The sequence below is a fragment of the Heteronotia binoei genome, chromosome 1 (genome assembly GCF_032191835.1).
Source record: "Heteronotia binoei isolate CCM8104 ecotype False Entrance Well chromosome 1, APGP_CSIRO_Hbin_v1, whole genome shotgun sequence".
In the NCBI taxonomy this organism is placed as follows: Eukaryota; Metazoa; Chordata; class Lepidosauria; order Squamata; family Gekkonidae; genus Heteronotia; species Heteronotia binoei.
Genome location: NC_083223.1, coordinates 13,654,235 through 13,679,902, shown reverse-complemented (window position 1 = coordinate 13,679,902; position 25,668 = coordinate 13,654,235). Strand labels below are relative to the sequence as shown.

Genomic DNA, 25,668 nt, shown 5'->3' with positions numbered 1-25,668 from the left:
GCTTGTTGAGGTTATGGAGAAATTTGCAATAGATTTTGATCCAGGGATGTTTTTTCCCACTGAAATCAGCTGCAGATATTTGATTATTTGGTATCGAGCGATACCAGTCCTGCCCCCCATTTCCACCTCTAATGTTAATGTTGATGGGGTATGCGAGAGAGCTGATGCAGTTTTGAGCAAGAATGGGGCAAATTACATCCCTAGCTTTTAAGTTTTAGTGCAGGTCTGGGCGTTTTATGCAGGGAAAAGCCCAGCAGGAACTAATTTGCATATTAGGCCACATCCCCAACATCACCGTTTCACGCGGCTTTTTTTAAAGCCCAGCAGGAACTCATTTGCATATTAGGCCACATCCCCAACATCACCGTTTCACGCGGCTTTTTTTAAAGCCCAGCAGGAACTCATTTGCATATTAGGGCATACCCCTTGACACCAAGCCAACCAGAACAGCATTCCTAAGCATTCCTGCTCAAAAAAAGCCCTGGTGCAGGTTGAAATTTTCTTTGAGGTATCAAATTGAGGTATTAATTCTTAAGCGTTTTTACAGATTTTCATTCACACAGTAGGGACTGGCAAGTAATTTGCCCTCATCTCACAAGTCTTCCCATCTTTAAAAAGAAAACTTACTCCGTTTCCCATGCTGTTCAATCTTGACCTAAAAATTCTGAATGAAGTTATCTTTTTATTTGAATTAGGTCCAGCCTAAATGAGATGATTCTCAATGTTCTCCTGTTTAGCGGAAGTTTTGAACGGTTGTCTGAAATTGATAAAGAGCTGGCGATACGGTAGCCACATAAACCTATGGCAACATTTTGTTAGTATAATATAAAAGGTACAGAAGCAAAGCCAAAGCCAAATACTGGTGAATTATTTTTTATTATGACTAATGTTGAGAATTTTAATATGCACAGTGTTTGGTAATTATACTGTCAGGTAAATAACACTGTTAACAAGGGTTATTATTCTGCCTAAGAATAGAAAGATTGAAGAGAGAGATGGGCCCTCAAAAGCTCTTGACTAAGCAAGAGTGTGATTGCAAGCAAAATAGATAAACGAATGTTCAGAATGTTCGTATTTTATTCTACTAAGCCAGTCTCGAGTTCTCTGGGAAGAAATCCTGTTTGCAGAAACATCCAGCTGAATCAACCAGTGACTTTAATTTTCTCCATCTCTTTCTCATCCACAAAAATTGTTTCACCATGATATCAGTTGGGTTTGCTTACTCCAGTTTTAGTATATGTGCTGTCAAAGCGAGCACGGTTTGCTTACTCATTCCGTGAACAGTGGCCTTTGTTTTATATATCCTTCCAGGACTTTTGTTGTAGAAAAAGCCCAAAAGGAACTTATTTGCATATTAGGCCACACCCTCTGTTGGCACCATTGTTTCACACAGGGGGGGAGTCCAGCAGGAACTCATTTGCATATTAGGCCACACCTCCTGGTGCCAAGCCAGCCAGAACTGCTTTCCTGTGGGTTCCTGCTAAAAAAAAAAAAAGCCCTGTATCCTTCTCTGACTTGAGGCAGCGTAATTGCTCCAACAATTAGCAGAATGAGTGAGAAAATGAATTGACCTTACATGTTTGTGAAGCAGGTTTCATGTGTAAAACCAACACTAATGATATTCATTTTGTCTACACATTTTGTACCATGGGAAGGAACTCACTTGGAAGGCTACAATCTCTGTTAACTCACTTTCATAGTTTTAGCGATTGGAAGACGTCTGTAATGTGTCAATATGAGAAATCAGATACAGAAATGTTGTTGTTTTCTCTGTTCAGTAAGCAATTCAAGAAGTGAAGGCCAAATTTTGAACTAAGTTATATCTCTGATCTAGCTTGTAGGGGTTTCACAGATAAGTACATGCAAGAGTGGAATTCTAGCAGGAGCTCCTTTGCATATTAGGCCACACACACCTGATGTAGCCAGTTCTCCAAGAGCTTACAAAAAAGAGCCTTGTGGCCTAATATGCATAGGAGCTCCTGTTAGACTTCCACCCCTGAGTACATGAAACAGGAAGGTATATGACAAATCATAATCTGGTTCTGCTGAATCTAAAGTGTCCTTATTAAGTAACAAAAGGTGCAGAAGAGGAGGATGGAGTCAGACGGGAGCTGAGCATGGCGGGATGTTAAGAGCGCTGCAGAGCACAGAAACTGTAGTGCATTGGAGATGAAGTTCCCCCAGCTACTGGGGTCAGGTCCAGGTCTTCTTCCGACGTCCCAGGGGCTGGCTGGAAAGTGAATCTCTGCAGGAGACTTGTAAAGAAGAGGAAGAGCTCCATTTTGGCCAGGGTCTCACCAGCACACACTCGCCGACCTGTGACAATGTAAATGAGGCAGAGGAACCCTGTTTATTTATAAAAATTTTATACTATGAATGATAGCCATAAAATATGAAGAAGTAAATATGGAGTCAGACTAAAGTAGATAGGAACCCAGTGATTAAGACCAGGGGTTGCTGTGTAGAAAAATAGGTGGTGGAGCTCATCCAGGGATTGTTATGCATCTGCATCTCCTATTCAATGGACAAGGTGGGAAGGAGGAGGGGAAACCCTCAGAAAGGGTCAGGAGCTGCTATGAGCTCCTGCTGAATCTAGGCTTCCCAACCCCCCCGCCCTGGCGGGAGACTTCTGGGTTCGCAGCTTCATCCCCCGCTCTCCAAAAATCAGGAAGCGGGGGGTGGGGGGTGGAGGGGGGGAGAACATACCTGTAGGGTTCATGTTGGTGTAGAGCTCCTGAGCAGTTTGTAAAATGTCTGCCCCTTTAAGGCTGGGCAGGAAGCAGGAAACAGGAAGGGCTTCGGAGAATGGCCCCTCCCTTTCTTTGCTTTCATTTTCACAGCAGGCAGAGTTCTCCAGAAGAAGACCAAGTAAGTATTTGTGTGTGAGAGAGAGGGAGGGGGCAGGGAGGAGGGATTCCCTGGTATGGAGGCCCTCCCCCCCTTTAGAAAGCGTGGGGGGGAGGGAAATGTCTACTAGGCCCTCTATTATTCCCTATGGAGAACGATTCCCATAGGGAATAATAGGGAATTCATCCGTGGGTATTGGGGGCTCTGGGGGGGGCTATTTTTTGAGGTAGAGGCACCAAATTTTTAGTATAGCATCTAGTGCCTCTCCCCAAAATACCCCCCAAATTTCAAAACGATTGGACCAGAGGGTCCAATTCTATGAGCCCCAAAAGATGGTGCCCCTATCCTTAATTATTTCCTATGGAAGAAAGGCATTTAAAAAGGTGAGCTGTCCCTTTAAATGTGATGGCCAGAACTCCCTTGGAGTTCAATTATGCTTGTCACATCCTTGTTCCTGGCTCCACCCCCAAAGTCTCCTGGCTCCGCCCCCAAAGTCCCCAGATTTTTCTTTAATTGCACTTGGCAACCCTAGCTGAATCTGAGGCCTGATTAAGACTACTGAGGAAGAACGCTAATCTTGAAAGAGTAAGTGAGAAATGGCCTGCTGGGATGGTGTTCTTCCAAGTCATTGATCTGGAGTACCTGATCGATTAATTAAACCCACAGTGATCAGTCTCAGAGGAGTTACCTGCAGAGAAAGGCAGGAAGGCATCTCTCTTGACAAACTTTCCTTCAGAATCAAGGAAGTGCTCAGGATAGAATTGAAAGGGTTTCTCCCACTCAGATTCATCGTACAGCACAGAGTACAGTAATGGGATGATATGTGTCCCCTGAAAAGGCAAAGCAATGAGTTATTGAAGCAAATGAAGATGGCCCATTGAGTACATTCAGAGAAATAAAATGCCATCTTACAGAGTTACATGAAAATTCAAATGCAATGAAAGCAAAATTAAAAATTTGACTTGGAAGGAAAAACGTTTTCAGAATTTGAAGCACTGGGCACAATCCAGGCAAAGTCAGACACGTCCCCATTGTTTCCATATATCAAATCTATGGGACATAGAAGAACTGCATTGACTGGCTCTCTTGTTCTATAAAACGAAATGTTGGTTGCAAAAAAGTCACAATTGTGCCATATTCAGCTGAGAAATGTAAAGCAAAGAATAATCACCTTTGGAATGAAGTAGTCTCCAAGAGTTACATCTACAGTGGTGGCGTGTGACACAGCTGTAGGGGCAATATTAGCAAACCTCTGAACTTCATGAATCACTGCATCAGTGTAGGCCAGTTTTGCTCGGTGCTCTATCCGTGGCTGAGCAGACCCAATTACCTTGGTTATTTCTTCTTGCACTTTCTCTGAGAAACAAAACATTATCCTCCAATGAATTGAAAAAGCAAGATCTTATGCCCTATAGGGGGACTAGTGGTTGGAGCTGTCTGTTTCCTATCCCAAGCACCACCAACACAATTTGTCCTAGGCCCTTCTCCTATATCAGAATTGCAGGAATCGACAATGTGGACAAATAATTGATTTTTTTTGTTTTCTGATTCTGAATTATTCCCTAAATATACTGGGGCCATCTTAATTAGTATGAATGGATCTGGCATTCTGCTCTTGAAAAAGTGACCCCAGTCAGGGATCTGGTGTTGGAGGGGGCCTCCTTCGACAGCCTTGGATTATGATTAATAGGTCTCAAGTGGGGGAGAGAAAGAGGGCGGAACTCACTTGGAAGTTTTGAATTTAAGGAATGAGGACATTATGTGGAAGACTTCAGGGAGTAGTGATTGCTCCCTGGGAATCTGATGCAGGAATGGCAGAGTTGTAGCTTCTTGGAGGGTGTTCACAATCACAATTACAACTCTACAAAAAATAATTCAGAAAATTGGTAGACATTGTAGGGCCAGGAATTTCCAAAAGCTTGGCTTTGGTGCTTATTAGGGTATGTACTAGAGTCCAGAGACTGAATTTGAAAACACATACTGTTATTGATCTAAAAATCACCATTATTCAGCAAGGAATATGTTTGAAGGGAGACTCCAATGTAACCTTACTGAATTAGAGTGCATCAAGAAGTTCTCATAAGATGGGGAGGAAAACAGAAGGAAGACAATCTCAGATCTGTGTTTACCAGCAAAGACTACTAAACAATTAAGAAGTGATGACTTTATATCATTCAGGGACACTGTAAGTAAAATATCAGTTTTCACTGCTGTTTTCCTCAATAAATAGTTGTGAGAACTTGGAAATAGTGCAAGATCTCTCGGTCACCCCCAAGTTGCCATTTCTGAGTTCCTCCTAATTCTCCTAAATTACCAGAGGAAGAAAGCCAATCTGCTAGTGTGAGAGTGAGGAATGTTGTTTGAACTCTTACAAAGATTTTTACTGAAATTTATAGAAGATCAGTGTCTGTTTATTGATGAGACAGTTATATCAATTCCCCCAAAATAGAATTATATCTCCTTTTGATTTAATAAACTCAGTAACATCTTTAGCTCGTTTAATTAGGAGTTTTTAATTCCTTGTCTTCATTGAGAGGTACAGAGGGTAAGAAATAAATCTCCCATCCACAGACACGAACTAAAAGTTTTTCATACAGAAGTCAAAATTCAAACAACAATCTGAGGAAGAAAGGGATGCAGAAAGAAATTCTATTATGGAGGGTATGAAGACTGCAAAACAATCAGATAGCAATTTATTTTAGAGAAAATTATTTGAATCTTGAGCACTTGTGAAATCAAAGAGATTATATTTGTTCTTTAAGCCAGCCTTTAAGACCTGAGGTTCACTGTATAGACCTTGTAAAGGCTTAAAAAGTTTTGAATTCACCATCAGGGATAATTCTTTTAACTTTTATTCATCCAACTATTCCACAGACGTTGCTAAAGTCTGCAAATTGCTCTCATTGTTTGAAATAACAGTTATTGAGTCTTTGCTGATGAGGCTGTTCATCCACTTCTATCAACCTACAGTGGTAAAACAACTCCTGTTCATGATCTTGGGGAATGTCCCCTAAATAATGTTTTGCTAAATCTTCAAAGATATCCTCTGAAGCTCATAAGAAATCAAAAAAATATGGTTTGCTTCTGACTCAGTACACAAAGGGATTAATCTAGAATTAATTTAGATTTGAATGAAAGCTTCATCCTGATCTTCGCTTACAAAGAAGCAACAGTGTATTGATTCTATTTTAAATAATCTCAGGGAATCTTTACATAATTACATGCCAGGACTGAGACTCTTAATTTATTTCTCCCAGGGAAATTAAAGCATAATTCTACAGTGACCCCTAAAATACCACAGTTGGGAGTTTATTGTAAGGGAAAACAAAAATCTCAGTCTTGAACCTGAGAACTGTAACTCACAAATAGAATCAGGTTTTGAATTAAATAATGATAGTAACTGGATAAAATTAACACCAATCAAAGTCCCAAGAGTCTGAAATACTTAGAATAAGAACTCAGAATAAAAAACTGAACAAATCAAATAGTAAAATCATTTCAAGACTGAAGGGGATTGATCAGATATACAGAATTAACTTAAGATTTGCAGCTAAGAATACCCCCACCCCGAGATTTCTCATTGAACAAGAAAACCAGAGATTTTTCATTGAACAAACAAAGAGAAACTCCACACAAGGCACAAGAGACAGAAATACAGATATCGTAAGAGCTCCCTTCTACGCTTTTCAAAAGAGGAGATATTTTGATTTTTTAAAGCAATTTTTACACAAGAAATAAACTATCCTTGGAGATTTCTGTGTGCTTTAGAGGTGCTATTACCAAAGTAAAGAAGAAGAATATTGATGATTTAGCAAGCCAAATAACTGTTTGATTAACTATCAACAGAGAATGTTCCTGAGGGCTTCCAAGATCCAAGAAAGTAGACAGAGACAGTAGACAGTAATAAGCTCCAGATAATGAAGAAGGAAAACTAGATCAGGCTGCAGCATTCTATCAAAACAGGAGAGGAAATGTGCCAAAATTGGGCAAGGAACATCAGCATCACAAAAAAAAATGATGTGTGCCAGTAGTGAGATCAGTGTGTTGCTGAGAGATGCTGGAGTTGCTCTGACATTTGGGGGACAACTCTGCACATAGCCTTATGCACATAGGTGGAAACTGGAAGCGACAGTAGTGAGTTTCTGTTAGCGAGGACGTTTTCCCCTTGACCCCTCTCTGGTTTCTATTTTTTAAAGATCCCAAAATCTCCATGGCCACTCTAATGTCTAGTTTGGCCCTGAGAGAGTGAGAATGAACAGTCGCCTTCTAAAGGATCTTGAAGAAGGGCACAACAAATGCAACTTTAGAAGAGAATTCAGCCCACCCCTTCAGTAACATTACACCGGATGGGGAAAAACAGGAAGCATAACTCACTGGCGTTTCTTGTTGTCCCTTATTTAGGTAGCATCCAAAGGCAACCTGAGAGTTCTTGACATTCTTACCACTATGCATAACTGGTATCCCGATATCCTAGAATAATGGAAACCAACCAATGGAAAAGACTTACTCTGAATTTCAGGGTACTTCATCATCAGCAACAGGCCCCAACGCAAGGTAGTTGAAGTGGTCTCCATGCCAGCAGTAAATAAGGTCCCCACAACAGCTTTTAGGTTTTCATTACTGAAAAACTTGTTGTTCTGGTTCTTGTTCTTTTCCTAGGAGATAAGACAAAATAAAACATTCCTTTCCTTTCCTTTGTCCAATTAAAACTCTATGGCTCAATGCCTTGAGCAACAGAATGATCCGAAATTTCATTTGCAGTCTCTATTTCTCCAAAGTCAAAAGGAATAAATTAATTTTGGCAACTTCCGAAGTTAGATTAGGATTTTGGTCTGAAATGGGGCCACCCTTGACTGGAATAGAATAATAGAAATTCAGCTACCACACTAAAACAAAACAGCATCTTAGGTTGGGATACGGAGGCCATTCCAATAAAATATGATAAATTATATCAATTCTAGCATGAGCAAGAGCAAATCCTGTCAAGCTGAGCAGATGCAAAAAGCTGCCTCTCATAAACATTATTCAATGGACATTCATTCTAGCAAGAGAAGAAGACCGGGAGGGGGAAGAATCAGGAGGACATATTCCAAAAAATGAAGAATAGAACCTGTTATGATCAATCTGCCTAAGAAGCTCATTGTGGGTGACTGTGAAGCCTTCTGCTCCTTGTTTTGTAATGGAACGAATCATTATTTACTTGACCTCCCAGGTAAGCTTGTTGTGTGCATGTAAACTTTGATAATCATATGGCAATGTTTTGTACTAAACCATGAAGAAGGCAGAACAAAAACAGTAACCTAGGATTCTCATCAACACATGCATTCTTCAGTTCAACACACAAACCGTAGAATTCACTGACACAAGCTCAGGGGCAGAATTCTAGCAGGAGCTCCTTTGCATATTCGACCACACACACCCCTGATGTAGCGAATCCCCCAAGAGCTTACAAGGCTCTTTTTTGTAAGCTCTTGGAGGATTGGCTACATCAGGGGTGCGCTCATAATATGCAAAAAAGATCCTGCTAGAATTCCACCCCTGCATACATTACAGGGTTCCTGCTGCACTTGGCATGCAGTTTTGGCATGCCATTTGCCTTGGAGGCTGCCCATGGGTGATTGCTGGAATGGGAGTCCTCATTCCTGCATGAATCTCATGCTGAAAAGGCCAGAGCAAAGGCTAGCAATATACTCCTCAAGGAAAGAAGGCGTGCATGGTGATTCACACGTTCTGCTATCAACTCTACTTTGACCTGGGACTGTTCCTTTATTAGTGGCATACGGACCTCGTCTGTGTTAATTTCAGCTGTGGGCCGGCATTGTGCACATGCAGAGTAGCCTCTGCTTTGGTTATTTCCCCATTTTTTGTGGAGAAAAATATTAGAAAGTTTGTCAAATCTTAAGAGTGTAGCAAAATTCTCACAGGGGGTTTGAACAATGGAGCCCAGAAGCAAGGGGGGGGGGTTGGGGGGGGCGGTAAGAAAGAAAGAGCACAATAAAATGTAGAGGTTCCAGAACTCCACTCCTGTGAGCTCCTGCCCAAAATGAAAAAGAAGATGAAGAAGATATTGGATTTATATCCCGCCCTCCCCAGAACAGTCTCAGAGCGGCTCACAATCTCCTTTCCCTTCCTCCCCCACAACAGACACCCTGTGAGGTGGGTGGGGCTGGAGAGGGCTCTCACAGCAGCTGCCCTTTCAAGGACAACCTATGGCTGACCCAAGGCCATTCCAGCAGGTGCAAGTGGAGGAGTGGGGAATCAAACCCAGTTCTCCCAGAGAAGAGAGCTATGGCTGACCCAAGGCCATTCCAGCAGCTGCAAGTGGAGGAGTGGGGAATCAAACCCGGTTCTCCCAGATAAGAGAGCTATGGCTGACCCAAGGCCATCTCAGCAGCTGCAAGTGGAGGAGTGGGGAATCAAACCCGGTTCTCCCAGATAAGAGTCCACACACTTAACCACTACACCAAACTGGCTCTCTGAAGGCTGGGTGATGTAGATTATGTTGGAGTTAGCAGCCCCATGAGAGATTTTTACTGCCCACATTTGTCACCACCGTTTTCCTGCCTCATCCCCACCACCCCTCACTCCACTGGAAGGCTTTTAAAAAAATGACAATTGGTTTTATGCTACAGTATATTAACATAGCTATAGTAAAAGAACTGCGGCCATGATCTGCTAGTTCCTCTGAATTCTCACTTTTTGCTTTGCTTTTCTTTTTTAAAGTGTTGCATTATTTATTGCAGAGACATAAGGGAAAAGACAATAGGGGAACTAGAGAAAGCGGAATACTGTTTATGCTTTACATTTAATGGCCCTCTTCAGACGCACAGTATAATCAGATGTCGCTGCTGTTTCCTTTCAGATTTAAAGTGACTAATCAGACAGCAACATCTGCCTCCCGGTATTAACTTGTGGTAGCACCCCCCCCTCCCCAGATCCTTCTCGGAACAGGATTATTTTGTTACCTGCTCCTTCACGGTGTTTTTTCAGTTCTCCGGTTTCACCTCGTAGTTTTCTCCGTTTGGATAGTTCTGCTGCGATATTAACCAGCTTCCGGATGTTTGAAGGCTGTCCCAGAGCAAAAGGAGCCTCAGACATCCGGTTTACAGTCGCCATTTTTTTTTTTTACTACTTAGTGGTATGTGCATAACCGCATAACCACATAATGTTTAACCTATGCACATGCGCATAATAGTGGAAGAAAAAAATAACTGCATGGTACCGTCGTGTGGACAGCAGATGGTTTCGCCATGGAGTGATTTGAATTGCAGTATGGCAGTCCAATCGATAATACCCGGAACAAAGATATTCGGAACAGAACCAGGTCAGTTTAGCACAGACTCAGCATGCTGTGTGAACAGGACCAATGTGTGGTTTCCTTGTAGAAATTCCAGCTAGTTTGATGGGCAGCTCCCCCTTCGCCCAATCGGGATTTCTTACCAGCTGGCCCATCATTCACATGCTAAGAGACTTTTTGTTATGTACTGAATCAGCTACCCTGAATTGACTACACTGAATTTACAGATCCACAGTAGTTCTCAGGCATCCGGGAAACCGTGGGTCCACCTATAGACTCTGATTGATTTGAACTCTGTACAGCAACCAATGAGCAGTCTTGGCGTGAAGCTCAACCCCCGTGATTTGGTATGGACTGGGGGAGGGGACGTTATTGGGCATGTATGGGGCTTTTTTTTAAGTAGGAACGCACAGGAACGCAGTTCCGGCTGGCTTGGAGCCAGGGGGTGTGGTCTAATATACAAATATACAAGAGAACAGGCCTTCTCTATAAAAGCACCCCAATGGTGGAACCAGCTGCCGGAAGAGGTGCGGGCCCTACGGGACCTTAGTCAATTCTGTAGGGCGTGCAAAACCACCCTCTTCCGGCTAGCCTTTCAAGATGGAGCTTGAAACAAACATCACGCCATCACAAATATTAATAACTGAGATAACACCGAATAGAGATATTTAAGACTGTTTTTAGATTGTTTTAGATTATGTAAAAATTTAATAGTAAATTGTAATTTTATTGAATTGTATAACTGTTTCATTGTTCAATGGCTTTGCCATGCCTGTAAGCCGCCCTGAGCCTGCCTTGGCGGGTAGGTAGGTAGGTAGGTAGTTTTATTTATATCCCGCCCTCCCCGCCGAAGCAGGCTCAGGGCGGCTGACAACATCATTCAATTATACAAAAACAACAAAACAACAAAGTTACATTTAACGTTAAAATTCTAATAAGTTTAAAATTGATTAATTAATTAGTAATAAAAGTGCTAGTGCTGTTTGTTCTTTATATGATGGCGGTAATCCTTAAGGTGGGGTATAAATAAATTATTATTATTATTATTATTATTATTATTATTATTATTATTATTATTATTATTATTATTATTATTATTATTATTATTATTATTATTATTATTAAATGAGGTCCCGTTGAGCCTTTTCTACAAAAAGCCCCATGTGAAACAATGGTGATGTCAGGGGGTGTGGCCTAATATGCAAATGAGTTCCTCCTGGGCTTTTTCTACAAAGAAAGCCCTGGGCATGTATATAAGTGGGGTCTCAACTAGGGATGTGCAAAAAAAAAAATTTCGGTTCTACACGGATTCGGAAGTATACGGGGGGGGGGGGAATTCGGAATCCCCGTATACTCCTGAATACCGCATTCGGAATAGCCACATATACGGTAGTTGCGCAGCTATTACCGAATATACGGCCCTATTATACCCTATGGGCCATTGAAATCAATGGCAAATAGGGTATATTTGAAGCCGCATGGAGGGGAGGGGGTTTGAGGGAGAGCCCCCAAATTTGCAGGGGACCTGCAGGGGACTCTTCCCTCCAACCCCCCCAAGTCCCAAAAAGATTGGGCCAGGGGATTCCATTCCAGGGGCACCCAAAGAGGGTGCCCCTATTCCAGCATTATACCCTATGGGCCATTGAAATCAATGGCAACATAGGGCATAATTAGAGGCTACTGGGGGGCAGGGGGTTTGAGGGAGAGCCCCCAAATTTGCAGGGGACCTGCAGGGGACTCTCCCCTCCAACCCCCCCAAATCCCAAAAAGATTGGGCCAGGGGGTCCCTGTCTTTTGGTTCCCCAAAAGGCCCATTGCCAACAATGATGGGGAAAGCCCAATTAGCCACTTCCTCACTGTAATTGTCGTGGGAAAAGTGGCTCTGGGGAGCAGGGGTTTTTGAGGAGAGCCCCCCCCCCCAAACTGCTGTGCAGCTTCAGGGCACTGTCCCACACAAAACCCACAAGGCCAAAAAGAATTGGACCAGGGGGTCCAAGTCCTGGGGCACCCAAAGCCAAATCTAACTTCACATCAGAGAATCTCTATAGGACCCAAATGCACTACATCCCTCTATCTAACCCAGATGCCAGCTCTCCAGCCCTGCCCCCAAACAACATGGGGAGAGCTGGCCAACCACAAGAAGCCTGCTGGTTCAGGGTCTCTCACCCAGGTGCCAGCTTCCCTGCCACAGAAAACACAATCTACAGATGCCAGCTCTCCAGCCCTGCCCCAAACAACATGGGGAGAGCTGGCCAACCACAAGAAGCCTGCTGGTTCTGGGTCTCTCACCCAGGTGCCAGCTTCCCTGCCACAGAACACACAATCTACAGATGCCAGCTCTCCAGCCCTGCCCCAAACAACATGGGGAGAGCTGGCCAACCACAAGAAGCCTGCTGGTTCTGGGTCTCCCACCCAGGTGCCAGCTTCCCTGCCACAGAACACACAATCTACTCTATAAAAACAAAAAAGTGACCCAGCCCACACACACCCTCGCCAACCCCCACACCAACCTGAGGTAATTAAAAGAAACCAAAACAAAACCAGCAGAATCACAGAAGGCCAAGTGTTAAAAAAGTGGCCTTTTCACCAATAAGAAAGCTCAGGCCAAATCAGTCAACAACACCCCCCCTGCTAAAACCAGAACCAGGAAAAGGGGGACAAAAGTGGCCTTTTAAACAATGGAAATTAGTAACAGCAGCAGCACAACACAGCACAACACAGCAGCAACAAATCAAACACTGAATACTTTTAAAACAGTAAAAAAATTAACTTTTAACAATACAGGAACTTTGCTAACCCCTTCCCCCCCCAAAAAAACCCCTTCACCCTAACCCCATGAAATCCAAACCACCCAAATCAGGAGAAGTAAAAGGACACTGCACTTTTAAAAGTCCTCTCACTAAATTAAGATATGGGCAAATTGGCAAACCCCCCCACCCCAGGCCCCCTCCCCAAGCAGAAACCCCTAACCCCCTAACCCCAAATAAGCTACCCCACCACCACCACCACCCAAATCTGGATAAGTAAAGGGACTCTGAGTCTTAAAAAGTCCTTTTACCAACAATAAATAAAAACAAGAACCCCATACTGTCTTACCTTGTCTTCTCTAGTCCAAGGAAGTTGGTAAGGCTGATTGAGACTGAGAGCAGCAGGCAGCAGCTGAAGCCAAGGGCCAGCCAGCAGCAGCACAAGACTCTCACACCACCAACCAACACAGCAGGAATGGAGGAGTCAGTCCAGCCAGGAAGACTCCTTAAAAAGCCCTGCAAAGCATGCATTTGCACTGTATTTTGCAAATGCATGCTTTGGATTGGCTGCTGGGGCTCCTCTTCCCCCCCCCCCCCGATCCCAGGGAGGCTATGGAAAAAGCAACTAAAGGCGGGAAAGTAGCTGCAGAAGCTACTTTCGCGCCTTTTGAATTGACAGCCGTATACTTACGAATAGCTATTCGTAAGTATACGGCGAACCGTATTCGGCTGCCGTATAATGGGCGCCTATGGGGATCGGCTGCAGCCTATTCCGTATACAGCCGAATCAGTGGTGATTCAGCTGTAAATACGGTTCGGCCGAACCGAATGCACATCCCTAGCCTCAACCCCACCATGTTGCCTTAGTATGTAGTTGTGAATAAAGCAAGTTCTGTGTGAACCTCAAATGCACTGGACCCAGTATATTATACTTTTAATCAGTGGGTGAGAGAAGTTAACTTGTGATTATCGGCATGTTTACCTCTCGCTGCTGGATTAGAAAAGTATCAATGAAGCTTCTCTGGTCGTTCACATCCAGTTCTTTGAGGTGTTCAATGAAGGTGGCCTGGATGAAGGCTCGCATTTCTTCCCTGTTCTTAAAGATAGTCTTGTGACCCCCAAAAAGAAAACCCAGAGCAGGGAACATGTTGTACAGCTAAAAGAATAAAACATGATAAAGGAAAAGATCAAGAAATCCCCCAAATTCTATAGCTGAGGCGGAAATCTCAAATCTGGTTTGAAAATTTCCCATGATGCTGTGCCACCCCAACCCTCCTGGTGTTTCCAAGTACTGCAGTGATTAGTGTTATCTGCAGGGCTCACTTTGTAGCAGGAGCTCCTTTGCATATTAGGCCACGCCCCCCAATGTAACCCCTCCAAGGGCTTACAGGGCTGTTCTTACAGGGCCTACTGTAAGCTCTTGGAGGACTGGCTACATCATGGGTGTGTGGCCTATTATGCAAACGTGCTCCTGCTGCAAAGTAAGCCTTGGCACTGGGAGATTAGGAATGGCACATTGGGGGATGGGAGCGGTTACTGGCATTGCAAGAGCTGTGACATTATTTGCAGGCAAAATCACAAGGGACATCAACCTGTGTGCGACATCAACATATTTTGAAATCTTTCTCCCACTACAGTTTCAAACAATAGCAAACAACACAAGGTGCCGGATGCCCTGGAAACCCTTCAAGCGGTACCGTTCTGAAAGGACTGTTCCATACATTTCCCTAAACATTTCAACTAAGTTGGAAGTTTCTCAGAACAAGTTTTGTATATGCTATGACATCGCTATGACACGCTATGACATGCTATGACATAGCTATGACATGCTATGACAGCGCATCTTTAAAGGCATGAGCTGGTCTTGAGGACAAAAGGAGATTGAGGAAGAATCGCACTGCTACAGGACCAACCCTAAATCAGACTTTTCCCTGCAGCCGCTGTGGCCGGACCTGCCTGTCCCGCATTGGTCTTGTCAGCCACCAGCGAGCCTGCAGCAAACGTGGACTATTGCACCCTTCTTAAATCTTCGTTCGCGAAGCCAAGCCGAGAGAGAGAATGTACATAGTCCTTCTGTACTGTTTGTACTGGTACTTGTATTAAAAACCAAACTTTAAATACCTTACCCTGACTGACGGCTTTCCAAGGAGCCGGATGTTTTCATTGACCAAGTTTAGTAACCTTAAAAATGTGGGATCTTCATATTCATATCGTTTGCCAAGTAATATGGACACTATAATATTGGCAACAGCGGCATTCATGATTGTAGTAGTCTCTAATGGTTTTCCTATAGAACAGTGAAAACATTGTTATGGAATTAGAATCGGTATCACTTGTGCCTCGTGCATTAGTTTGCATACACTTGGCTAGCATTTGTCATCAATTCTGTGCAGAGGGGGAATTCTAGACTGGACCACGTCAAAGTATGGCTCTGGTATTTAGTGCTTCCCAACTGCAAAGATAAAAAGCCAATTCGCTGTTGTGTACTGCCTCTTTAAAAGGGTATCCCAGAAGGCCTCAGAACAAGCAGGAGAGGAGGAGGAGGGACGGATTGCTTTTCTTCTCAGTCTCTCGGCCTAGAAGCAGAAATGCAGGACCTGCTAAGAATCTGTAGAACCAGGACAGGACAACCCTGGCCTACAGCTAGAGTTGCCAAGTCCTCTTCAAGCTCTGGTGGGGGACTTTTGCATGTGCGCACCACAATGACGTCATCCGGAAGTGATGTCATCAAAATGACAGTGTGCACATGGGGCCACTCTAGGCGTTTCCAGGAAAACTGTTTTTCCCGGATGCTCTAGCCATTTGAGAGGTTAAAACTCTATGGTACCTATTGTACCATAAAGTTTTACCTCCAAAATGGCTAGAGCATCCGGGAAAGCCATAGAGTTTTTCTGGAAATGCCTAGAGCGACCCCACGTGCTTGCCACCATTTTGATGATGTCACTTCCGGGTGACATCACCACAGCAGTGACACGGGGAGGTTCCCCCTGCGGGCTCAATGTGGGCCAGAGGCTTGGGAACCTCCCGGGCGAGGGAATCCCTGCCTGGACCGGGGGGTTGGCAGCCCTTCCTATAGCTCTAGAAACTGCTTGGTTTAGTATTGTTTTTCCTTATGCCAACAACCAAATTGCCTGTTCTACAGTTACTGTTAATGAAAAGGCCATCTGCCAAATGGAACGGAGTGCTATTCACTCCACTACACAAAACTCACCTTCAAAAGATTCAAATTTCTGTATTAGGAAGCGGCACTCCTCAACGATTCTGTCTTCTATGGTCTTCTTGCCCATTCCGTAGTCCCTTAACGTGGTTATTGCAAAACGCCTCATCGCTTTCCAGTTCTCTCCATTAGAAAAAATAATTCCTGGAGAGAAACAAAAATCAAATATATTGATATGCAGAACAACGATTGGTAGGGTTGACAGGTGCAATTCAAGAAATATCTGGGGACTTTGGGGGTTGAGCCAGGAGACATTGGGGTGGAGCCAGGAGCAAGGTTGTAACAAGCATAATTTAACTCCAAAGGGAGTTCTGACCATCACATTTAGAGGGACCGCACACCTTTTAAATGTCTTCCCTCCCTTGTAAATAATGAAGGATAGGGGCACCTTCTTTTGGGCCTCCTAGAATTGGACCCTTTGGTCTAATCTATTTGAAACTTGGAGGGTGTTTTGAGAAGAGGCGTCGAATGTTATGCTGCATATGTGGTGCCTCTACTGCAAAAAACAGCCCCCTCCCCAGAGCCCCAGATACCCATGGATCAATTCTCCATGGTGCCCTAAGGGAATAATGGAGTGCCCAGCAGACATTTCCCCCACCCTGCTTTTTGATGATCTTGAAGCGGGTGGAGGGCCTCCAAACCAGGGAATCCCCTGCCCCACCTAGGGACTGGCAACCCTAATGATTGGTTTCTCACTCTTTGGCTCTTGGACCATCAAAGACCCATCATTCTGATTGGAGAAGCTAAAAAATTCACCTAAAAATAGGGACTGTCATGATCTGAGGCTTAGTACGGCCTAGAGGGCAGGGAGAAGCCTGCCTAGGAGTAGTACAGGGGCCTACATCTCCCAGGATCCCTTCTGTCCCTCTGATTGTGTGAAGAGGTTTTGGAGGGAAAAACTAGCCAAAAGGAGGTAAGGCTTGGGAGGAAATAGGCTTCCCAAATCCCCCGCCTGGCCTGGAGACCCTCGATTTGGAGCCTCCTCCCCCCGCTCGCCAAAAAAGGGAAAGCGGGGGGGAGAATGGCAGCCCTTCCCACCCAGCCCCGATCGCAGCAACCAGAGCTCTTCCGTTTTCTCAGGCTGCTTCCCGCCCCCAGTCAGCTGGCCGGTGAAGGGAAGGGAGCCCAGCCCCGCCCCAAAGGACCATGTGCCTTTGCACCTCTGGAGGTGAGTGAGTTCTGCCGGCTTCCTATTCCATGCCATAAAGTGCCCTGCTGGTGTGTCTGTGTTGCTGTAAGAAGCTGGCAGCAACTCGTGAGTAGAGAGGCCAGTCCCCTGCATCAGATTTGCCAGAAATGGGGGGGAGGAGGGAGGAGAGGGAAACGTCTTCATTATTCCCTATGTGGAGATTGATTCTCATAGGGTATAATGTGGAATTGATCTGGAGGTTTCGGGGGCTCTGGGGGAGCTGTTTTTTGAGGTAGAGGCACCAAATTTTCAGTATAGTATCTAGTGCCTCTCCCCAAAGTACCCCCCAAATTTCGAAACGATTGGACAAGGGGATCCAATTCTATGAGCCCCAAAAGAAGGTGCCCTTATCCTTCATTATTTCCTATGGAAGGAAGACATTTTAAAAGGTGTGCTGTCCCTTTAAATGCGATGGCCAGAACTCTCTTGGAGTTCAATTATGCTTGTCACACTTTTGTTCCTGGCTCTGCCCCCAATGTCTCCTGGCTCCACCCCCAAAGTCTCCTGGCTCCACCCCCAAAGTCCCCAGATATTTCTTGAATTGGACTTGGCAACCCTAGGAGGAAAGCATAAATAGGCCTGGCTGGGAAGGAGAGTTGGTCTCTCTGGAAAAGACTGCAAGAGAGAAGGCAGCAGGACAGATCTCTTACCCAAGGGGTGAGTTTTTGGTATTCGTTTAGCAAGTTGCATTAGGGCTTTTCTTTTGCTTTGCACCAACTTTTACTGTTCATAAATTTCACTGTTGCTTTAAAAGTTTTTATTACCCACTTATTGTTTGAGCGCTGTAAATAAACTGTTGTTATTGTTACACTGCCTGGGTCCTCACATATCTTCCAGGGCCCGATTAACAATCAGGCCAAGTAGGCACTGACCTATGGGCCCCCACACCCTTAGGGGCCTGGGCAGGCTTCCCCCCTCTCCTGGTTTTACCCTGCTTGCAGCCCTCCCAGCCTGCATGTGCAGCCAACAATTGAGCTGCTCTTTGCCCAACTTGCCAGGTTTGGCTACTGCTGGCATGGTCGTCAAGTTTGCCTCTCTCTTCCTCTCCCCCACAGCTTTGTCAAAGGGGCTTTTGAGAAGGTGCCTGCAGGCTGCATGGGTGGCAGGGTGGGTGCTCCGACTCTGAGATGATTTGCAAGTTGCCCCCCGATGTTTCGACTGTCCAGGGGGCCTCCACAGGGTTTAATCCGGCACTGGACTCTCTTCGGTCACAGTTTAAAGGTTTTGCTGGTGGTTGGGTGCCCTGGGCCCTTCCATACAGACCCTTACCAGAGTGGTGGCAGCAAGTAGAAGGCCGTTCCTGATCCCCTGCTGTGTGACAGGGCGGCAGGAGAGAGATAATTTCCTTGTTTCGTTGCAAAACAGTTTCAACAATTAGCAAAAGAAGAAGAAGACTGCAGATTTATACCCCACCCTCCTCTGAATCAGAGACTCAGAGTGGCTTACAGTCTCCTATATCTTCTCCCCCCCCCCCCCCACCAACAGACACCCTGTGAGGTGAGTGGGGCTGAGAGCTCTCACAGCAGCTGCCCTTTCAAGGACAACTCCTGCAATAGCTATGGCGAACCCAAGGCCATTCCAGCAGCTGCAAGTGGAGGAGTGGGGAATCAAACCCGGTTCACCCAGATAAGAGTCTGCACACTTAACCACTACACCAAACTGGCTCTTACACAAAAGCAGGACTGAAATACAAGTAATAAACAAAATGTTTACTGTGTCCCAAAGTTTGTCCCTGAGAACTGAGCCAGCTCCTATCCACATAACCAGGCATGTTTCTAGGTCACCTTGCTAGGGCTGTCCACCAATGTTCCCTTTAAACTGAGTTAGTGTAAACTAGCTTACAGGTTTTTTTAATCTCCGGCTCACACATTTTTGTCTTAGCTCAGGAAAAATGGCCCCAAACCAAACAAATTTATGCAGTAGCTCATAACTTTAATCAGGGGTCATTTCATGGAAAAAGAGGTGCCAGAGCTCATAAGTAGAAATTTGCACAAGTTATTTGCATATGCCACACATCCCTGACATCACTGAAAGGTGTACTAAATTGTATCAGCTCAACATCTACCTTAAAGTGCATCTTGAATTAGAACTGTCATAATAGAAGAAGAAGAAGATATTGGATTTATATCCCGCCCTCCACTCCGAAGAGTCTCAGAGCGGCTCACAATCTCCTTTACCTTCCTCCCCCACAACAGACACCCTGTGAGGTGGGTGGGGCTGGAGAGGGCTCTCACAGCAGCTGCCCTTTCAAGGGCAACCTCTGCCAGAGCTATGGCTGACCCAAGGCCATGCTAGCAGGTGCAAGTGGAGGAGTGGGGATTCAAACCCGGTTCTCCCAGATAAGAGTCCGCACACTTAACCATGACACCAAACTGGCTCTCCAATAATAAAACCTTACTCCCATCATACTTTTAAAATTACTTTCTCCTGTGTCAAATCTTAGAGTTCAGGAAAATTCTCACGGCGGACGGATGGGTAAGTTTGAACACTTGAGTCCAGAAGCAAGTATTTGGGGAGGGGGTAAAGAAATATAATTTAGAGGTTCCGGAGCTCCGCTCCTGTGAGCTCTTGCCCCAAAAGAGGCCTAACCAGCTACGGTTCTACCTAAAGGGTGCTACCATATGCTATCGCACCAGTTTTCAGGCCATAGCACAATGATTTCCCCCTAGTGCACCTCCTAGCATAGGTAAGCTAGACAGATGGCTGTTGGAGCTTCTGCCAAGACTTCAAAGTGAATGAAGTCTTCCCCTCCCACTCTCTCCCGGTCCTTTCCCATCCCTGTGCTTGCCAGTTGGTTCCCCCCGAGTTAGAGGGCTGGCAGAAAGTAAGAAGGAACCGTCTGCCCAGCAAGGCAGGGAAAAAATTGTGAAGAGGAGTTTTTGTTTGTTGTTTGTTTGTTCAGCTGTGGTTCCAAGCAATGCTGGAGCTGGGTGGCTGGCGAGGTCAGCATGGACACCCTCGAGTCTGCTGGGCAGGCCATCATCCGAAGTCCCGGCAAAGCAAAACAGAAGTGGAGGAGTGGGACGCTTCTCAATTCCTTGGGGCTGTTGTATGTCCTGTTTCTTTTTGGGGGGTGGGGGTGGGAGAGGATATAAGTGTTTGTACTGAAACAGTTTAAGCCAGCCTAGTTCCATAGATATGGTTGCCAACCCCCAGGTGGGGGCAGGGGATCCCCGGTTTGGAGGCCCTCCTCCCGCTTCAGGGTCATCAGAAAGCGGGGGGAGGGAAGGGAAATGTCTGCTGGGAACCCCATTATTCCCTATGGAGATTTATTCCCATAGAGAATCATGGAGAATTGATCAGCAGGTATCTGGGGTTTTGAGAGAACTGTGTTTTGAGGTAGAGGCACCAGATTTTCAGTATAGCATCTAGTGCCTCTCCCCAAAGTACCCTCCAAGTTTCAAAAAGATTGGACCAGGGGGTCCAATTCTATGAGCCCCCAAAGAAGGTGCCCCTATCTTTCATTATTTCCTATGGAGGGAAGGGATTTCAAAGGTGTGCTGTCCCTTTCAATGTGATGGCCAGAACTCCCTTTGGGGTTCAATTGTGCTTGTCTCAACCTTGCTCCTGGCTTCGCCCCAATGTCTCCTGGCTCCACCCCCAAAGTCCCCAGATATTTCTTGAATTGGACTTGGCAACCCTATCTATAGATTAGAAAACTCCAGTTTGTATATCACCTAGAACCATGTTTGGTACAGACTCTCCATGGCTGTAAGTTCTACCTATGTAAGCACAACTAACTACTCTTCAGAAAAACAAAGCAGGAGTCAAGTTTCACCTTTAAGGCCAACCAAGTTCCACCTTTAAGACCAAGGTGCCGCTTGACTCCTGCTTTGTTCTACTGGTTGAGACCAACACGGCTGCCCACTTGGATCTATCTACTCTTCAGAAAGGAAGACCTCACCATGGCCACGATAAAACTCTTTGAACACTGGGATCAAAGGTCTGTCCGCAAAGGCATCCGCCTGGTTCACCAAAGCCTCCTTCACAGTCTTGTAGCCTGCCAGAACGACCATTTTCTGGAATCCCAATTGGATACTAAAGACAGGGCCGTACTCTTTAGATAACTGAAAGGAAAAGAAAGGTAAATGAGGGATATAGTTCCGATCATCAAGCTAGGGTTGCCAGATTGGGATTTTTTAAAAAAAAAAGTAGACACGTGTGGTAAAAATTTGTCAATACATGAGCACACGCAAGAAAAATGCCAGAAATGTCTCTTTTTAATAAAGGCTCGGGTCATTGTCTCTGGGTTGGAAACTTCCTGCAGAGTTTGGGATGGAATTTATGTGTGGAAATGGGTTGTCGGGGCTTTTAATTGGATCGAGATGAGCAAGATCATATTCAGCCTCCGTCAGAGGAACGCAACATTTTTCTACCAGCGGTTGACAACCCAAGAATCTACTCAGTCCTAGAGTGATAATTTAAGCACTAGGACACCACACTTTCTCCTCATTCAATACATACACATACTCCCAAGCATTTGTGGTTTTGTTTTAACAATTTATTAATAACATATGGTTACAATATTTAATTATCTTTTTCTTATACTAACCCATATGATATTTCACCCCCCCTCCCTCCAATATTGACTTCCCCGAAGTTATAAATTTGAATTTAATTCTAAAGGCACCACTAATCTATCAAAATATAATACTTTTGATTAATACTAAAAAATTGTCCAATGTCTTTTTACGTTCCACTCTTTCTCCATATATCCTTTGAATTTCTTCCACTCCTTTTTGAATAAGTCTAAGTCATAGTTTCTTAAAGTTTTAGTTAATTTGTCCATCTCACTCCACGATAAAACTTTCACAATCCAATCCCATTTCTCTGGTATTGTTCCTTGTTTCCAAAGCTGCGCATACAATGTCCTAGCAGCTGAGAGCAAGTACCAAATTAAAGTCCTGTCTTCCTTTGGAAATTTTTCTAATTGTAATCCAAGCAAAAAAGTCTCTGCAGTTTTCTTGAAGGCGTAACCCAAAACCAAGCATTTGTGGTTTTTAAATGGTTGTGCAGCAGGTAGAAATTGAACAGAGAAAGGTAAATTGAACAGAGAAAGGTAAAAATAGTCTATTTTTTATTTATACAGGTACTTTATAGCAGCGGCCTTTTTGGCCCCAGGGACCGGCCCCAGGGCTGGCCCACCCATCGCGGCCCCTGGGCCAGCAAGGTGGGGGCACTGAATTTGGCCTCCCTTGGCCCCCCCATGGTGCCTTCTCCTCCCTCCATTTGCACAAGTTTAAGGTGAGAGAAGGGGCAGTGATAGGGGTCCCAACCCTCCCGCTCTAGCGGGGGACCCCAGGTTTCCGAGCCTCTTCCCCCGCTCCCCCAAAAAACGGAAGCGGGGGGAGAAGCAGCGTCCTCCTGCTGCTGCTGGCGGCGTCAGGGAGGATGCTGGGGGTGAACAGCATCACCAGTGGGGGTTGAGGGGGCCGCCTGCGCTCGCGCTCCATGTGCTCCTCATCGGCTGCTGTGCTGCTGGAGGCGGCTGACCACGCGGTCGGTGTAAAGGACGGGCTTGAGGGTGCACGAGCACTGCGGCCAGCCGTAGAAGAAGGTCTCCATGCCCCGCCCGTTGTGCCCGTAGCGCTCGCGCACCCTCAAGCCCGTCCTTTACACCGACCGCATGGTCAGCTGCCTCTAGCAGCACAGCCGCCGCCGCCCCCCCAAGTCCCAGCAACCCCAGGTGAGTCAGCGCCCTGCCCTGCCCCGCCGCGGCACGGGAGGGAGGGAGGCCGGGGGGGATGGAGCTGCCGAGGCCCGGTGGGTTGTCCTTGCCGCCCTCCCTTCTCTGCTGCCTTCGCGGCTTCCCCGAGACGGGGCGGGCGGCTTCTGCGGCCCCACACCCTCCTCGGAGGCCCAGTTGCCCAGCGGTGTTTCCTGCAGAAACTGCCGGAAGAGCAGGGCCGCCTCTTCTCGGCTTCATTTTAGCTACTCCTCCGAGATGGGCTCAGCCTGAGCCCATCTCGGAGGAGCAGCTACGGTGAGCGGAGAACAGGCGGCGGCGGCAGCCGTCCCCCCTCCCCCTAGCTCCACCCCAGTGTCTCCTGGCTCCACCCCCAAAGTCCCCAGATATTTCCGAAATTGGACTTGGCAACCCTAGGCAGTGAAGTGCCTCCCTGGCTGTTTAAAGGCCAACTCCCCTGCCAATCAGCTGATCGGCGGGGGAAATGGTGGCAGCAGCGCAAGCGACCCGCTGGAAAAGCTGGACCCCCCTTGCCTCCTCCTCACTTCCTTCCTGGGTGTGGGAAGGAAGTGGAGAGGAGGCAAGGGCAGAGCAGCTCTTTCACTGAGTCGCCTTCCCCAGCCTTAAGCTTGTGCAAATGGAGGGAGGAGGAGGCACCGCGGGGGGCGGGGCAGCAGGGCTGCGTGGCTCAGTTGCTAACAGGCCACGGACTGGGACCAGTCCACAGCCTGGGGATTGGGGACCCCTGCTTTATATCTTTGAAAAACAAAACCACTGTGTCCCAATTCAGATTATGGTCTCCAGGGGAAAAGTTATAAAATGTAAACGCTTATTAAGTGTTGTGCATGTTTTGCCGCAGCAGCTGGTTCAAGTCAGTTTTTCCTCAAACTTTTGGCTTGCCCTTCCCCCGCCTTTGAGAGACAGATCACCACAGCAAAAGTTTGAGCAGGGATCTTTGCACACAGCACGCACAGGAAACCAACGCGCCAGGGAAAAACTAGGTTCAATTGCTTCTCCCTAATATCTATTTTTCCAAGTACCGAAGAGTTTCTTTCACTTGCTTTATTAATTTCCCACTTTTCTCTCCAATGGGCACCCAAAGGAGTTTACACCAATAGGATCTCCAGCTTAGCTGCTGACGGGGTAGATTCTGTTCTTTTCAAACCTTGCTGGAGAACAAGTGGACAATGTTTGTGGGGGGGTGTTGTCCCTTTGTCAAGCCACAGAGGGAAGTCAGAGTGTGCGTTTGGACCTGGTTGCAGGTCTTTAGTATTTTCTCAGGTTTTGTTACTGGACAGAAAAGGAAGCAACTGGAATGTCCAGTTCAACGCGTCCAGCACAGCCCTTTCCCATAGGAAGGAATCCCCCTGTAGATACCATTTCCCCAGAATCCAGAGAACCAAGACTACACTCCTATGCATTTTGACCTAAGATAAATAAATAAGGCTACAATCCAGCGCACCTTAACATAAGATGAACCATTTCCCCCCCGGAGATGCAAGTTTTCTATACTTAGGGAGGTTGTTAAAAAATGAAAGCAGCATCCAAACATGTGACTTTCCTCATCTATAGCTCTTGGTGCTAGCATCTGGAATCACTGGCTGCAACTTGAGAGCAGTTTCCACCACTACCTTACTGCTCCCTTCTCCCTTTTTGGCCTTGGCCCCGGCCTGGTGGAATCAACTCCCTGTGGAGATCCGGGCCATCACTGAACCGTTAACTTTTCGTAGGGCCTATAAAACAGAGCTATTCCACCGGGCCTTCGGTTGAGGCAGCGGGCATCCTAGCCGTCTGACTGGCCTCTCTGCTACGACATCACCTCTTTTGCGTTACCATCGTCTAAATTTAATTATATTTGCAGATCTCAGTATGTTGTAAAATGTATCCAACTATGCCACCATCCACAAGTTGTTATAACTTGTGTATAGCTTATTTTACTGTTTTATAATAATGCTTCCAATTCTATATTTTAAATTGTTATCTTACTATGATGTTATCCACTCTGAGCCCAATGTCTGGGAAAGGGCAGAATACAAATTAACTAAAATAAATAAATAAAACATAGCTTGCAGGAATCTGTTAACAGCTCTCCCTCCCTTCCAAATTATTCTTCAAGGTATGATTGCTGGGGTTTCTGTAAAGATCTAATTTCAGTCCCAATCAGTGCAATCCTAAAAACACAGGAAGCCCCACTGAAGAGACCTGAGTGAGATTCCGAGTTGACTTTTCTGGTGCATGATCTACCTCCAACATAGTTTTGAGTCCAACATTCTTGGTTTTCATTGTTATTAATGGAGTCCTGTCCCCCAACTCAATTTTCGCTATGTTCTGTTAGAACAGAAATAATATATTAGCGAATACTTCTGATATACTAATATATCAAGTACATCAAGTGCATAATCAAGTTGTGCGGCATATATTTTTCTTCACATTAATGCTCTCTCTACCCTACGAGACCAAGACAAGACAGGGATCTAGGACAAAACAATCAAGGAGGTTACCTTTAACATGGTTGTGTGAGGCCTCTTCAGATCCAGGAGGTGGAGGTTTCCAATGAGTGGTAATTGGCGTGGTCCTGGTGGACGTTTTCTTTTGCTGCTATTCCAGAAACTCGTTTTCCAAAGCAATGCAAGCATAAGGGCAAATAGGAACAACACTGAAATAGAATCCATCCAATCCATTTCC

At 45.6% G+C, this 25,668-nt stretch overlaps 1 protein-coding gene across 1 annotated transcript; it reads right to left on the bottom strand.

Annotated features, from left to right (window-relative positions):
• Positions 1-859: 859 nt before the first annotated feature.
• On the bottom strand, positions 860-25,668 carry LOC132566237 (cytochrome P450 2K6-like). Its single transcript, XM_060231064.1, has 9 exons — positions 25,485-25,668; positions 21,202-21,364; positions 16,103-16,252; positions 15,018-15,178; positions 13,874-14,047; positions 7,355-7,502; positions 4,019-4,203; positions 3,536-3,677; positions 860-2,316 (listed from the first exon to the last, which is right to left on the bottom strand). The coding sequence occupies exons 1-9, from the start codon at positions 25,662-25,664 to the stop codon at positions 2,129-2,131; spliced, it is 1,491 nt and encodes a 496-aa protein (XP_060087047.1). The 5' UTR covers positions 25,665-25,668; the 3' UTR covers positions 860-2,128.